The sequence below is a fragment of the Hipposideros armiger genome, unplaced genomic scaffold (genome assembly GCF_001890085.2).
Source record: "Hipposideros armiger isolate ML-2016 unplaced genomic scaffold, ASM189008v1 scaffold_81, whole genome shotgun sequence".
NCBI classification, from domain to species: Eukaryota; Metazoa; Chordata; class Mammalia; order Chiroptera; family Hipposideridae; genus Hipposideros; species Hipposideros armiger.
Window position 1 is genome coordinate 1472131 of NW_017731431.1, and position 16239 is coordinate 1488369.

The 16239-nt window shown below is 38.4% G+C and overlaps 1 protein-coding gene across 6 annotated transcripts in view; it reads left to right on the forward strand.

Moving 5' to 3' along the window:
• SIM1 (SIM bHLH transcription factor 1) overlaps positions 1-16239 on the forward strand; it is a 101389-nt gene that overhangs the window by 68682 nt on the left and 16468 nt on the right. For all 6 annotated transcript variants that reach the window (XM_019643635.1, XM_019643634.1, XM_019643630.1 and 3 more), the window contains one exon: positions 2804-2972. In XM_019643635.1, the coding sequence (XP_019499180.1) occupies positions 2804-2972 (169 nt within the window). The remainder of the gene's footprint in view (positions 1-2803; positions 2973-16239) is intronic.

Below are 16239 nucleotides of genomic sequence, written 5' to 3' on the forward strand. Positions count from 1 at the left end.
GTTGTCACTTTGTGAGGGGTGAAAAGGATAGCTATTGCATTGTTTCGTACACCTGAAACTAATAAAAAGAAAAAAAGAATGAGTGTACAACATTATATGCTGTATTTTCAGGGGTGCACGGTTTTTGCAGTCTGTCTAGGTCCTGCCAGGCAGGTAATGAGTGGATATTCTGCTGGCCAATGGACAAAATTCCATTTGGCACAGAGGATGCCCAACGGTTGGTGGAGACCTCCTGTCAGAGCCCACCTTGCCTGGCTTGCTGTCACACACATGGGATCTCAGGACAGGTTGGTGAGGGGACTTACAACCACAAGGGTCTTTTCCCATAGAGAGAGGTGCTTGGATTGCAAGTTATTAGTAGTCACTGGGGGAAACAATTCTTTCTTTTTTTTTTTAGCTGAGCTATCCTGCCACCTCTTGGCAGCTCAGCGGCAGCTCAACTTGGGCTGGGAATCGAACCAGTGACTCAGTTGCTCAGAGCTTGCACTCTTGCGTGTGCTCTTAACCAACTGAGCCACTTGGCCAGCCCAAACAATTCTTTCTTAGTTGCATCCCTTGTCTTCTCCCTCTTCCATCTATGTGAAATATTGTACACAGGGCATTGGAGTACAACAAAGTATCTCTTGACTCTTGTCCTCTAGGAACTTAGAATCCACTGGGAAAGATAAAACATCATCATTTGAAAAATAATGTCAGAGGAGGAAAAAGTTTCTGGTCCCCTCCCTACTTCCCACAGGAACTGGCCCCGGTGCCTTCTTCATGAGGGTTGCAGCTTAGTCCTTCTGTTCATTGATGTCTCCACAGCCCCTGGAACAGGGCCCACACAGAGACACTCAGTAAACATGTATTGAAGGAACGATTGGTTTAGCTGTCAGGAAGGGCTTCATAGAGCTGAACGGGATTTCAGATAGTTCTCTACAAGAGGAATTTTGCAGGTTTGTGTCGGAGGAAGGAGAGAGTCAGAAAAGTATATGGTCAGTTTGGGGAGAACTATTTTGTATGAAGGGAGGGGCTGATGAAAAAATGTTTTGAGATAGTGTCAGAAAAACAGGTGAGAGCCACATTTCCAGATTTTGGAATTTTTGACCAAGGAGCGTTCAGAGTCTGTGTTGTGTTGTCCTTAGAAGGAGTTAATTAGAGCAGTGGCACAGACCAGGGATGTGATCAGAGCTCCCAAGCCTGAAAGCCAAATTGCATGCCCACCTTGTAAATTTTTGTTGCTCATATAGGAGAATTTTTGTTTCTAACTTGCACTAAATAGGTGGACTATGTGGTATGAAACCATTGTAATTTGCGACATATATCAATACACTTTACTTTGTGGCAGTAATATTATCAAACCTGTTTTGATAGCTGGTTTCTATTCTTAGTCACTTAAGGGACTCCTTGCCTGAATTATACCTCTGCTTTTGCCTATCTCTCTGGGGAAACAGGGAAAAAGAAAGGAAGATAAAGGAGTATTTGCTGATCCATGGAAATCTTCCAGTCATTTTAACATATATAATATTTTTAATTGGTTATATTTCATATGCCTATCCTAATCCAAAGAATGTGAAAACTACATATAAAATTTTTAAAAGGTGAACCCATTAGACAAAAGGAAAAATGAAAGAAGCCAGTGGAGTTTGTTGCACAAAATGTCTGCTGTGAGGACTTGTATACTTGCTAAAGGTGGTTACAAGTTGGATTAGGGACTTTTTGACTTCTAGTGCATAGAGGGAAACATGATGAGTTATATGATTCACAGTGTTCATGAAATAAAAAGAAATCAATTACCCAGGTGCACCCAGCTAGTTCTGGAAACTGAGAGAAAATTTTCCCATGAGTCCTCATAGAGAAGACTCTGAAACATCTTATTTTGGCTGCCAGTGGGAAGGGCTACTGTCTTCTTATGAAAACCGAGGAGTCTGACAAGATCCCCTGCCATCTGGAAGAAGCAGACTGAGGTGGTAACTGTGGGCAGGGCCAAGGCTGTCATCGTCAGCCCCTAAGTACCAAGCAATAGCTTCATAATGAGCTCTCTGATAAATTCTTTGTCCCCTTCAGATTAGTCTGCAGTTATGCTCATTTATTTGTTTACTGTTTATTCTCCCCAAATAGATTGTAATCTGCACCAGGGCAGGAGTTCTAGGTGTCTTACTATAATTTTATCTCCACGTAGCACAAAATCTGGTGTATATTAGAAGCTTAATAAATATTTATTGAAGGAAGAAAGGAATGGAAAGAACTGGTGATAAAATGTACCCTAAAGTGGCTGAATTAGTTGGCCTGTTGAAGGGTATTTTTAACTACTTATAGGTCTGGTTACATTAGTTTGCTAGCTGTAAAAATATTTGGAGTGTTTACCAGAATGATTGATCTTGGAACAGCTAATAGAAGACATTCTTGCTGCCAATAGTCAGATAGCATCAGATGGCCCATTGTCTGTTGTGTTCACCCCACACAGGAAATCTTTAGGGTAGGTTTAATAATGCATCTCTCACCAACGAAGACACAGAAGCTCAGAGAAGTTGAATTATGAATTTTTTTCTACTTATAAAAATAATGAAAAAAACCCTTTTTTAATCAAGACATTTTCAAGAGTGTATCATATAATTTGGCTATGGTATACGTGGCAGCTACATTCACACACTTTAGTTAAAAGTTAGGCATTTCTAAAATAGTCAAGGTGTTTGTGGAAACCAGCTGTATGGCTGTTACTTGTTTCCTTTTTGAATATGGATTACCGTCATTTTTGGTGAAAGAACACATGAATCCATTGCCTGTGGTGGCTGATTAAGGGCTGTGTCTTCCCACCCTGCAGGGACACGGAGTACAAAGGGCTGCAGCTCTCCCTGGATCAGATCTCAGCCTCCAAACCAGCCTTCTCCTACACCAGCAGCTCCACTCCTACCATGCCTGACAACAGGAAGGGGGCCAAGTCCAGGCTCTCAAGTTCAAAGTCAAAATCCAGGACTTCCCCATACCCTCAGGTAGGTGCATTGCCATTTTGTAACTTCCCTTTTTTTGGGTGACTTGGTTTGGTCTCATAGTGGAGGAAGTAATTAAAACTGTTTGGAATTAATTATCTGGTTTCAAAATTTTTAAACTTCTATAAATCTGGAGAGCTTTCTAAAACTATCTTCTTTCTCTTCTTCCTTTAAAATAACTGTGCTCGTAAAAATTTGAAATGATATTGTGGTTTACTGCTTTTATATAAATGTGAGAGTCTCAGTTGCAGTCAGAGCCATTGCCTTGTTATTTCAGGGCGATTGATCCCCAATTTCCCTCACCCCCCACAACAATTAACCAGAAAGATGTAGCCAGCAGAGCAAAATAGGGAAAACAAGAGCTTGATGTTGAAAAATTGAATCTTAGGACAGGAACTGAAGTAGAAGGAAATTCAGAAGTGGAAGTAAAGGATCAAGGATGCATTTCACCAGGAGACTTTAGCACAGATGGACTATTTATGGGGAAGAATAAAATAGAGAGGGTTTTCCAGATGGCAGGAGTGTGATAGGAAAAGCAACTCTTCTCATCTTTGCAAGGTGATGAGCTGATGAGACCCAGAGGAGGTATTCCAGAAACACCGCAAGGTACAAATTACAAAGATGAATCCTGATCCTTGGAAGGGAAAAATTATTTTTCTGTTCGGTCACCGAGATATAGAAAATAGGCTGTGTCAAGGTGTACACACAACTCTCTTTTGGCCTGAAGGAAGTAGGACAGAACTGGGGATTCCCCACTCCGAATATTCTGTGACCACCTCACTTCCATGCTTCTCTTTAAAGGTGCCACATCAAACTCCTGCATGTCGTTAGAGTAACTCAGGAGATGACTCCTGGGCTAGTATAAAACCAAAGTGGATTTGGAGTCATTTCAGCAAGGTGGTATTTATCATTTATGTTTTAACTATACTTTTAATGTAAACAGGGTAATCTATTGAGTACAGAAATGATTATTTCCTTACTTATAGAGCTGTATTATTCTGTTGGTGTCCACAAGTGTATGCTGTTTGAAGAAATGTCATTCGTTTACCTAATGGTCACTAAGAAGCTACTATTTGCTAGATTATTTTAGTGGGTTGGTATGTGAAGATGAGAAGATCATGACCCCCAAGGGACTTATGGGAGTCACGTGGTTTAAAGTCTCCCACAAAACCCCCCGGGTTTCTTTACTCTGACAAAAGAGAGAAGTAGATGTGTGATGTCTAGACATCTTTCAGTGGACACTTCTGCTATGAGGACTGAGCATTATACTTATAAAGTGCAGTTTAAGTCACAGTGGAGGAAGAGTTTTTATTGAACATCTGAGAAGCTTTTCTTATTGCTATCTTGTACCTTGGGAAAGTTTTACTGTACCTTTTACTACTTGGAAGGGTGGATTATATGTTTGGATAATTCTATCCTTAAATATATAGGAGTGTTGGAAGAATTTGAATTAGGAAATACTAAGTTAAGAAGGAGTTTGCCCATTATACAGAACTTAAACCACAAAAACAAAATCGTCTCATTGAATTTCCAAAACCTCACTAAGTATGTTTTCTTTCATGCTCAGCTCTTTATGTCTAAAATTTTTATTAGGTTACTCTAATGGTAGACTCATTTTGAAAAAAACATTTTAACTGCCATTAGGCTGCTCCTTTGTGTGTGGGCAGGAGTTAATTTGAAAGTTATATACATTCCATAATTTAAAAAAAAAGCAATACAGAAGAGTGGAAGGTAGAAAATCCCCCTATATTCCCTCATTTCCCCTCTCAAAAATTATTCTAGAAATCTTCTGTGATGTATAAAAATCATGCACATGCACACACATATGTCCACATAGGATTTCTTTTGATGTTTGTGTGTTCATTTTTATGGTTAATGTGTACATAAATGTAGTCCTTTGAATTTTGGCCATGTGTTTTATTTGAAATCTCAGTCATGAATTAAGTTTACTTAACATTTATGTGCCTAGTAAAGGTTATTCTTTAATTGTGTATACTTCAGATAATCGTGGTGCTAAGTCAATCATTGACTGAGTTCCTACACCGTGGGCCGCTCATACATAGGGGATCAGAAATGAAAGATGCAGTCTTTGCTTTCAAGGAGCCACCCATGCGGACAGACAAGGGAACAGGCATTTGTAGTGACTTGTCATGCGGTGAGCAGAGGGTCCTCTGGGAACACATTGAGAAGGAATGACATCCAGGGCAAACTCATTGCTGTTTCTGCTGAAAGAAAACAGCTGAGCACCATCATCTTGAATTCTAAGTCCTCAGAAATTTTAAAGAACAAAGTAATTTAGCTTCTCAAAAGTCTTATTTGACCCATATTATCCTTGTATTATTGAGGGGTACTTAACTGATAGTTTCATGCATTTTTGCTATTACGTGTCTTTGACTCAGTAGATGTTAGCTGAGCACCTACATTAGAAAGACGTTTATGCTGGCCATTGTGATGAATGAGGGCAGCGGGTGGGGAAAAGGTGCTAGAATATAAAGAAGTGGCATAAGAAGTGTCCTTAAGTTCTGCAGTACCGTGGAAATAAGTTATATTTTAGAATAAGTACTGTATAAGAGATGGTGTGTACAAAGGGCTTTATGAGTGGTGTCAGCCGCAGCGACTCTCACCTGGATGGCTAGGGAAGGTGTTGTAGGTGATCTGGCTTTGAGGGTGGAATTCAGGTATATGGGCGTAGGGGAACAAGGGGACACTCCAGGAAGACCAAGATATGAAGAAATGCAGGAATGCGTTGTTCATGTGATTGGGCCTGGAGGTGAAGTGGGGGAGGGTAGGTCCCTCTGGATGAGGACTAGATGTGATATGTTTGGAAGCATTGATCGGTGCCAAACATCTGCTAGGCCAAGGGTTTTAGTTTGTTTGTGCAGAACCAGTAAAGGTTTTGAATAGAAAATGAGAGCATTAATGTGGCTGAAGCAAAACAAACTACTTAGGAGACCCATTGTAATGGTCCTGCTGTGAGTCTGTGAAGGTCTAAAGAGTTTTACTGAAGTAAAAGGCATTCATTGTAGAGTAAGAATTGGTAAAATTCTATCTTTGGCTGCTTGCATCTCCTCTCATAGATATACTTTGATCATTATAATTTTATTTTGAAATTATATTTTAAAACTTACTTTTTCTTTAGGTAAATACCCAGTGGAATTGCTGGGTCATATGGTAGTTTTAGTTTTAATTTTTTGAGAAACCTCCACACTGTTTTCCATAGAGGCTGCACCAATTTACAATCACGAACAGTGCAGGAGTGTTTCCTTTTCTCCACATTCTCGCCAGCACTTGTTATTTGTTGTCTCTTTTTTTTTTTCTATCAAGCCTCTACCCCCTCCATGATGCGGTCTCCCTAGCAAGACATGTGACCACCTGACACCCTACAAAATATTTACAACATTATTAATTATATTCCTCGAACTGTCTTTCATGTCCCTGTGGCAATATTGTAGTTACGTATTTATGCTGTCTAACCCCTTCCCCTTCTCCCTCACCCTCATATTTGTTGTCTTTTTGATAATAGCCATTCTGACAGGTGTGAGGTGATATCTCATTGTGGCTTTGATTTGCAGTTTTCTGATGATTAGTGATGTTGAACATCTTTTCATGTGCCTGTTGGACCTCTGTATCTCTTCTTTGATGAAATATCTGTTCAGGTCCTCTGCCCATTTTTTAATTGGATTATTTATTTTTTTGATGTTGAGTTGTATGAGTTCTTTATACATATTTGAATATTACCTCCTTATGAGATGTATCATTTGCAAATATACTCATATTCTTCCATTCAGTAGGTTGTCTTTTTGAAAAGATGTATGCACCCCTATGTTCATTGCAGCATTATCTGCAATGGTAAGAGATGGAAGAAACCTAAGTGTCCATTGATAGATGAATGAGTAAAGATGTGGGACACACACACACACACACACACACACACACACACACACGCGCACACACACACAGAGGAATATTACCTAGCCATAAAAGAAGAATGAACTCTTTCCATTTGTGACAAAGTGGATGGATCTAGAGGGTATGATGCTATGAGAAATAAGTTAGACAGAGAAAGACAAATGCTGTACGAACTCACTTATCTGTGGAATCTAAAAAACAAAACAAACAAACAAATAGAACAGAAATAGACTCATAGAAATAGAATAAATTGATGGTTGCCAGCGGGCAGTGGGAGGAAGGGTGAAAAAAGTGAAGGGGGAATAAGAGGTACAAACCTCTAGTTGATAAAAAAAATAAGTCATGGGGATGTAATGTACAGCATAGGGAAAATAGTCAATATTATTGTGATAACTTTGTATGGTAACAGATGGTTACTAGACTAATTGTGGTGATCACATCGTAAGGAATAGAAATGTTGAATACCTAAAACAAATATAATATTGTATGTCAACTATACTTAAAAAAATAAAGCTTACTTTTTGTAGTTAATGACACACTTGTACTGAATTTCCCTTTATATATTAATAGACACCTAATGAATGCATTTTTAGTTACTGAAGGATTAAGTTTTTAATTGAATTTAATTTTAAATATTTCTCACCCATTTATCAAAAATAAAGAGAACATTTCTTCTGTTTTGCTCTTTCCATGCTTACATATTTTTAGCATGCAAATTTTCATCAGACTTTTTAAAGGCAGTTTTCAAAGCAAAATTGAGCCTGTAGGGTAATGTGTTATGCCTTTTGCTAGTTATGAAAATGGTGATTTAATGATTCTATCAATATTATTTATTAGGTTCTTTGCTCTATTATGTATTAGGCATATCTAGAAATTTCTAACAGATGTCCGATGAATGGCAAACAGCAACACTGCTTTCTGGAATGCTTTAGGCACCCTTATTTGGACGCGCGAGACAGGCACAAATTGTAATTCGCCGCCACTACCCAGCTGGCCTGCGGTAGTAGATGAACTTTCAGATGCCCTCCAGGTATGAGATGCCCTTAGGAATGAGTTTAGGCTTGATTATATTAGAGTCACTTAATGAATGACTCAATCACCTTTGTACCTCTATGTATTACTTGGGACAAGAAGAGGTCAAAATAGAATTGTTTTGAATGGTTTTGGAAAAATGGTTGTAAGAAATATTGTAGTTAATTTTTGAAGGTTCTGCAGATAACTACTGTGCTGCAGTATAGTGGCCATCTTACCATGATGGCTGTTGTATTTTATTGTTATTGGGTTTATATTCATGAAAATAGCAACTTATTTTTTTCGTAGCTCTGTTCAATTTGAAATATTGAGTTTATAGGATTTACTTCTCAGACCTTATCTGTATCAACTGCTAGTAGTGATTGCTAGAATATTTTTCATCTATTTTTATGGAACTAGTCACAGCTACTCTAATACAGTTGAAGTTATCTTGCCATAGTTTAGCCATGTCAATCCTGAATAAATTGCCTCCTGATTTCAGCTTCCATTTAAACTTCTCATGTTGACATGTTTATAGTTGTAACGTGTATTACAGATAGTACGTGCTCTCCTGTTTTACTGCATCATTCTGTCCACCTCTTGCTTTTTCCCTAGTCACTAATAACCAATCTATAATAACAGTGCGTGCAGAAGACAGTGTATGCTTCTGAAATCTGAAAGTATTTAATCACTTGCTAGAAATACACTGTAACACTTGCAGGTTTTACTCCACATCTGTTACTTTAAATAATCCCACAGAACCCTCTTAATTTTCATTGCCAGCAATCTGGCTTCCTTTTGGTGAAGGTAGAAACTCTCTGCAAAAGTTCATTTTGGCCTCAAGTATATACTCAGTGACTGACTGCTATGCTGACTTTTGAAATTACAGAGGAAAGGACCCAGAATTTCTCAAGTATAGCTTTCCCTTATGCATAGTACTTTTAGTACTACCAGGATAGATGTCCCTTTATTTCATGTTTTATATGTAACAGGAAAATATGTAATCCTTGACCAGTAACAACAAAAAAATTTTAATGCATCTTGCAAAAACTGGGGTTGTGTTTTCAGAAATTCTCACACATACAGTATAATTTTTACATGGTACAGAATATACACTATTCTTAGAAATATAGGCTTATTTATATTGTCTGACCATATGTGAACTTGAGATTAGTCTCCCTTTCTTATAAAAATATCAGGAGATTACTAGAGTGAATCTTTATGGCTTTTGAGATTTCCCTGATAAATGAATCTCTAAGTATTATTTTAAAAAAACACTTTGCTCAGTAAGGTGAGACCTTTGTGTTACAGATTTGTCCTTTGGTTTTTACTAACTCTTGCATTTAGTTTAAGAGTACATGCACTATAGTGCTAAAGGTGGGTCCTTAAGGAACCATGTCCTTGGTCTCATTGGGGAGGCAAAACCAACATTTTAGAGAGGAATTATACGATATAGTTAGACATGGGACCTGAAGGCCACCGTTTCTGCCTTTTCCTTCCCTTGGCACATGGTTGGAGGAGGCACATACCGTGCTGCTCAGGGACTGTTGGCTGGTGCCCATCCTTCCTTGATCACTAACAGGTTTTCTCCATGATAACTTCATGGGATCACTCCCTGGTCACACACTTCCCCATTAATCAGCTTTTTTATACCCCAGATTTGCCTGTCACAAATCCAGCTCTATCCTGTCTCAGCACATGAACTTCAGGAGCAACCTGGATGCCTTATTTGAAATAGGCTAGTGAAGTCTGCTATGATGGACATTGCTGAGGGAATGTGCAGGGGAAAGGAGTAGCCTGATTAAAGCAGTCTGCAGAGAAAGGTGACGTGTTAGGAGACAAGATGGATAGAATGGGTGATGCTATGGAAGGGAATAACAATGCGGAGAGGCAAAGGTGGTGGTTTCTGGTACAGTCCCCCTAAGCCACTATAGGGAACTTCTTTGTCTTTCACCTTCTTCAGAGCATGATAATGTAAGATATTGGTAAAGGTAAGGTAGGTGCTTATGGTAGATAAACTAGGTATGTGGGTTAGGAATAGGATTATATACTTTTTTGTTAAATATTAATTTATTCAAATGGGCATATATCTTAACTATACTGTTTCATTGATGTTTACTATAACATTACAACATGTAGTGACATATGTCACATGAAATGTATTCTCAAGAATGAAAATCCAATGATGACAAATCTCACAAAAATTTAAATAGGTAGATGGCTAGATTTAGTCATATTGGATTTATAAGTAAGGCAGCAGGACATTATTGAATAGGAAAAGAACAATGTCTGGTTTTGGGGCAGTTAATGGGGACTCCAGGTCTGTAGGGATAGGAGGTACTGCTCTTCATAAGCAGATTGCCCTGGGCACCCAGACCCCTCTGGGTGACCCAGCCCAACCCCTCTACTCACTATTTGCTGAATGCCTTGTTCTTTCCTGCCTCCATGTGTGAGCTCTGCATTTTTCAAAATTCTGCCCAGATTGAAGGCTATCTCCTTTCATGATATATAATTGACTTACATTTCTCTTTTGGACCTCTGTTTAGAATAATCTATCTTCTACCTCCTTCCAGATATGTCGTATCTCCTCTCTTGGCCTGTAATCTTTTTGAACATAGAAACCATGTGTATTTCATATCCACGCTTCACCCACTCCAGCATCTAGTATGGTGTCTTTTACTATTTACTCACTACATGTTAATGGAATGAATGAATCAATAAATACATTAAGAAGTGTGGGAATACTTTGTCAGTTGCCTTAAGAGGTATAAAAACCACAAGGAGGGAAAATATTTTGCGACTAAGGAATTTATAACCTATGTAAAGAGGCAAGAGATATGTATACAAAACAACCTAGGGCTGGTTTCACAAATGGAAAATCCTGCAGTACAGATAAAACACCTACGTGCTGTGTGTGTGTGTGTGTGTGTTGATTACAAAATAATTGCATTGACTTGAGCATTTATGCAAGACATGCCATTTGGCTCTGTCTTCTATCTCAGGAACCCGTCTTAGGGGCACGGCCCTAGTTCCAGGGCTTAGTTTGACCAGTCCATGCTTTCTAGATCACTCTCATTCTCTATGCATTTTTTTGTACTATACTTTTAGTAGTATTATGTTCTATGAGGGATAGATTTCTTCTATATGAAAGGGAAAATATTTAAAATTTTGTTTTGTGTTTGTTTGGGTTTTGATCTTCTGCACATAAAAGGCCTGTGAGGGTCATGTTCCTTCATGATGTTCCTTGGCCCTGGGCTCCTCTTCAGCCCCATCCCCACTGTCTTTGTCTGGTTCCAGGGTCTCCAGAGCAGGACATCACATGTAGACTACTTCATCATCCTCCAACTCTTTCAGCCCCTGATCCTTCCTGCCAGAGTCAGCTTCCTGAAATGTCATTTTTGTCATGTACCCCCCCCATCACTCCCCACCCCTGGCCCTACTGAAAAGCCTACAGGGGTTCCTTATTGGTTATAGAATGAGGTCCAATCTCAACAGTCGGATCCAGGCTACATCTTCGTCTCTGCCTACCCCCTGCAGCTACCCCTACATCGGCTCTCCACTCCAGCTAGAGTCTGCTGTGTGCTCTCCCTGAGGGCAACTTTCCTGTTGAGCTTAAATCCCACCCATCCACCAAAGCACAGCTGCAGTGTCACCTCTCATCCCCATGGAGTCCCGGTTATAAGGCATAATTCATGTTAAACACACCTCTGTTCCATAACATAGGATGGTTTGGATCTGGGGGAGATTTAGTGTCAAAAAAGAAATTGGGCAGCGGGTGAAGCAGCTGTGCTAAATCAAATGGAAAGCCTCCGCTTCTGGCTTAAAGTGATGGCTAGAATTTGTGATTCTGCTGCCCAGCTAAACAGAGGAGGGAGAAGTGGCTGAATCCACCATCAAAATGTATCCAGGGAAATTTATTTTAATGAAATCTATAAAATCAAATTTTGTTAAAACTAAATAGTGAAATTAAAGAGAGCAATGCCTTATTTGACAATTCTTGGTGGGATTTGATAGACTCATAATGGTAACCTAGAGTTCAGAAATTTGGATTTGGATGTCTTTAAGAAATCTAGATTTTTATTTTAACTCTTCTGTTTTTGACAGATTTTTAGGAAACTGCTTTAGCATATTATAGTGTATCAAATTGCTGTGTTTGAAGGTCAAGGTTCTGATGTATATTGTTTAATAGATAGTTATGATAGTTTAATAAATAGTTTTCCTCATTATTTTGCTGAACCTGGCTTAGAAGAAGAAAGCTAGAGCCATCCTTCCATTTACAGATACCAGGTAGAAGTTAACATGGTAGATACACCTGAAATTGAAAAAAAAAATTGGAAAAAAAAAAAAGAAATTAACCTGGTAGAGGAACTTTAAGCTTCAGTTTCTTTTCAGAAAACTACAAATCCATCGATCTCTTTCAGCATGCGGGTGGTGGCTGATATGCTTGCCAATCTGTTGGCTTCGAGGACACTGCCAGGAATAGCTTGGGCAGCCCGACCTTTGTCCAGATCCAGAATAAACCAGTAAACGACCAAACAAAGCTGTAGTAAGGCTTTGGAGCAGGTGGCACCACCTGTACCCATCTAATTCAAGCCCATCTAATCTGCCACTTATATGTGAAAAATCAGAGAGTGAGTCAGAGTATGGCTGAAAGGATGGAAGTGGAGCCCACAATAGAAGAAGATTACCATAAGAACTAGCTACTGGTCCTGCAAACTCATGATTTACCCAATGGGCTAGGGCTCTTTCTGTATTATCTGTGCAAGTTGAGATATTCTTGATCATTTACAGCTGCATATGTCAGGATATACAAAGCTTATTTAAGTATTTATTGTATGTTTATTACCTGTTTAAAATCTTCAGTGCAATGAAAATGCCTGCAAGCCTTTAGGACTTTACCTTTGGGTTTACACAAGGATGTGAATGGTGGATTTCATGGGTTGGGAACAGCTCTCTCCATATGGAACCTTATAGGAGATTCCTTATAGAGTTACATTGGAGGAAACCCGGCCCCTGGTCCAGAGTGCTGATTCCCTTCCAGCTGTACATCACCCTGACAGCTAATGAGATGTTGACTATGGTTACTTTACTGTGAGAAAAATGAGTGAACCAAATCCCAGGAACATTTTTGTAACTGTGGGGGGTGGATTAAGAGAAGGCTTATGACATTTCAAACCACATTTGAGGCATGTTAAAAAACTTCCCATGTTTCTACTTCATGAAATGTATCAGGGAATTTACAGGTATAAAAGATTTCTCTCCAGAATATTCTTTGCGCTAAAAATAACTAAAATGTGGATGAAGGTTAAAAATAATGTCACAACAAATAATAGATTATACTATCAGTGGAGCAAATCATGAAAAGAATGAGTGAAAATCTTGTGAACACATTCTTAAAAACTGATTTCGAGAAGCTGAAAATTTATACCATTTTCTAAAATGAAGGAAGAAATGACTAAAATATTTAAAATTTCTAATAATTGAATTTTGAGTCAATGTTTGCTTTCTAATCATTTATAGCATAAATGGAAATATTTATTGCTCAGTTCCTCTAGTGAAACCATCTTTGACTCTGGAATGTGACTCAAGATTGATATTTTTTCTTTCAAAATGCATTGTCTGATTTTTCATGAGGAAACTTTTTAAAAGCTTAACTCTTTTGGAGCTATGTATAATTAAATTGAATTTCTTAAAAAAAAATCATGGGAGTTCTCTTCCAGTGCTAAATGTTTGTGAGGCTTGTGTAGAAATCATGTTATACTTAGCTGTTCTTCATGTATAGTCTATCCAGAATTATTCTTGCTGTTGATTAATAAGACACTACATTAGAAATGAAGTGGCAGCAAACAATGTCTACCTACCATGAGTAGGAGTGTAGGAATGTAGAAAATAATGTTTACTTCATATCCTCTTTGCAGTTTCAGTCATGATTTCTAGATGTTACAGTTCACTCAGGTTAGAAATGCACTCTATTATTTGAGTGCTCTTCACATTATCACACACACGTGTTTTCAGTCAGCATCTCAGATTAGCAAAATATCTTGCATAATTGTCATTTAAAAATGCATGTGATTCTGCCATTAGCTTCTCTCTTCTGTTGATGTTTATCCTTGAGAAAACCCCCAGCAATTTCCAACGTGTGGAAGCCAAAGCCATTCTTCATAGTAAACCCAACTCCTGTTTGAGGGAGCAGCCCAGCAGTGGGGGTTATTTTAATGGACATGCTGTATTACTTTAATCTAACCCTTTTACCATCTGTTCTTCCCATAACAGTGAATGAAAAAAAAAGAACATATTTTATGTTTCAGGGTTACATTAGTAAAAAGTAAGATAAAAGTGATTTAAAAGCATGCATATGTTCTTAGTACAATGCAGTCTGCATCTGTGATTTTTTTTTTCTCATGGTTCAGACACAAATCAAGAGGAAAGCTGCTTGATAGAGTGAAAGTTTTTCATGGAAAACAGGACTTTACCATAAGAGGGTCTCTCTCTTTATTTTACAGCTAAAAATGATAAAAACCTCAATGAGCTGCCAGAATAAAAATAGATAACTGTAACATCTATTGTTGGAACATCTGGCATTTTTCCTGAGCTGGGTTGTGGCTGCCATGTCCAGATGAACGCAGAGCACCTGTCTGGAACATGCTGTGGAGGCAGGAATGAATCTCATGACTGTTATCAAAAGAAGAATATCTGTGGGTGTAATTGTGGTGGAAGAGTGCTTTAGTGGTGAGAGGACATCACCCAAGGGGGTGCGGAAATGTTTTACTGGAGTTTGGAGAAAGCCCCCTTTGTATAAACATGCTTGGGGACTTGGGATCCATTACTGCTTAGAGCATAGGACACTAATGTGTTTGTTATCCAAGTACCTAGGTCTAGATGAGTCTGGGGTACTGGAAACAGCAAGGGCTCTGGGATTGCCTCTCTCCTCTTAAACTTATTATAATCATATGACCTTGGGCAATTTTTTTTAGCTTCCTTTGCTGCATCTGTAAAGGGATTAATAATACTTTTAAGATGTTAGCACTTAAGATAATGTCTATGGAATCTCAGCACACTGACTAGCACATAGCAAATATTTGATAATGGTAGTTATTATTGTTGTTGTTATGGGTATTAATTAGCATATGCAAATCTTATAGTAACTTGCCTCTTAATCGGTCATAGTTCATTTTCTCTTCCTAAGCAACTACAGTGTTAAAAGAGAGAGTCATGGCTCTCTTCTGTGAACTCCTAAACTATATTGTTTTTCTCTCTCTTCTGGCCATTGCCATTTTCTAACTTGTATTAAAGTTATGTTCTGTGCATTATTTATACCCCTCCTAATGTGAACACCTGGAAGGTGGGGCTGTGTTCCTTATATCACCTGGCACACTGCCTTGCTAATAGTAGGCACTCAAATATTAGAATGAATCGTAGAAGGAATTATTTTAAATAGTTCCCATTGGATACATATAAAGCCCCAAATGATGGCTCAGACTTTTAACCGGATGAGATACTAGTCTCTTCTTGAAGGAATGATTGTTTCATTAGCTGAATCCCAAAGGGGACCCCAGGGATGTGGATGTCACCTGACATCCCTTGCTGGCCGTCAGCCAAGCTCTGTGCCTGTCAGTTTTAGCCCACCTTTGGAGGTGGCATTTGGTTTCGTGTTTATGAGAACCACAGCATCCTTCATCTGACTAATTTTTTAAATTCCCAAAATGACTGCTTGTTTTGAAAATTAATTTTAAATAAGAAATAGGGGTAAATTAAGGTGCAGAGTATTCAGAATGACAACCAATATTCTAAGAAAGGAAAACAGAGATTTCAGCAAAATTAACCAAATATTAATTTTCAATGAACCTTCCTTAATTGATTGATGTACCTAATTAAAATGGGGAATTAAATAATTCAGTTTCATAACTTTAAATGTAGGAGAAAGTGTTGTTATCTTTTCAAAGAAAGAAGAGCTGATATTCTACAGCTCCTAAAACAATTTTGTTTTACTTGCAAGTAGTATAGATACCAACAGTCGCTAGACAAACCATCCACAGGGCTTGTATATATTTTAATCAGTCACAACTGTCACTATCTCTCCACCCTTAGAACAGATCTTTGGGCTTTTAATCAAAGTTTAGGTGATAAAAATCATTGGTACCAAAGTACATTTCAGCTTTGAAAATCAGAGTATTTCGATTGAAAGGCTCTAGTGTTTAGGTAGCTGGCCAGTGGCCTGATTTCTTTTTGCAGCTGGGATGTTGGTTTCTTTATCCTTTAACTTATATGTTTTATCTCTTACATGCCTATAGGATGGGATTGAAAAATATGGTCTCTAGATAATACAGTCTAGGGGAAAAATAATTTTTAC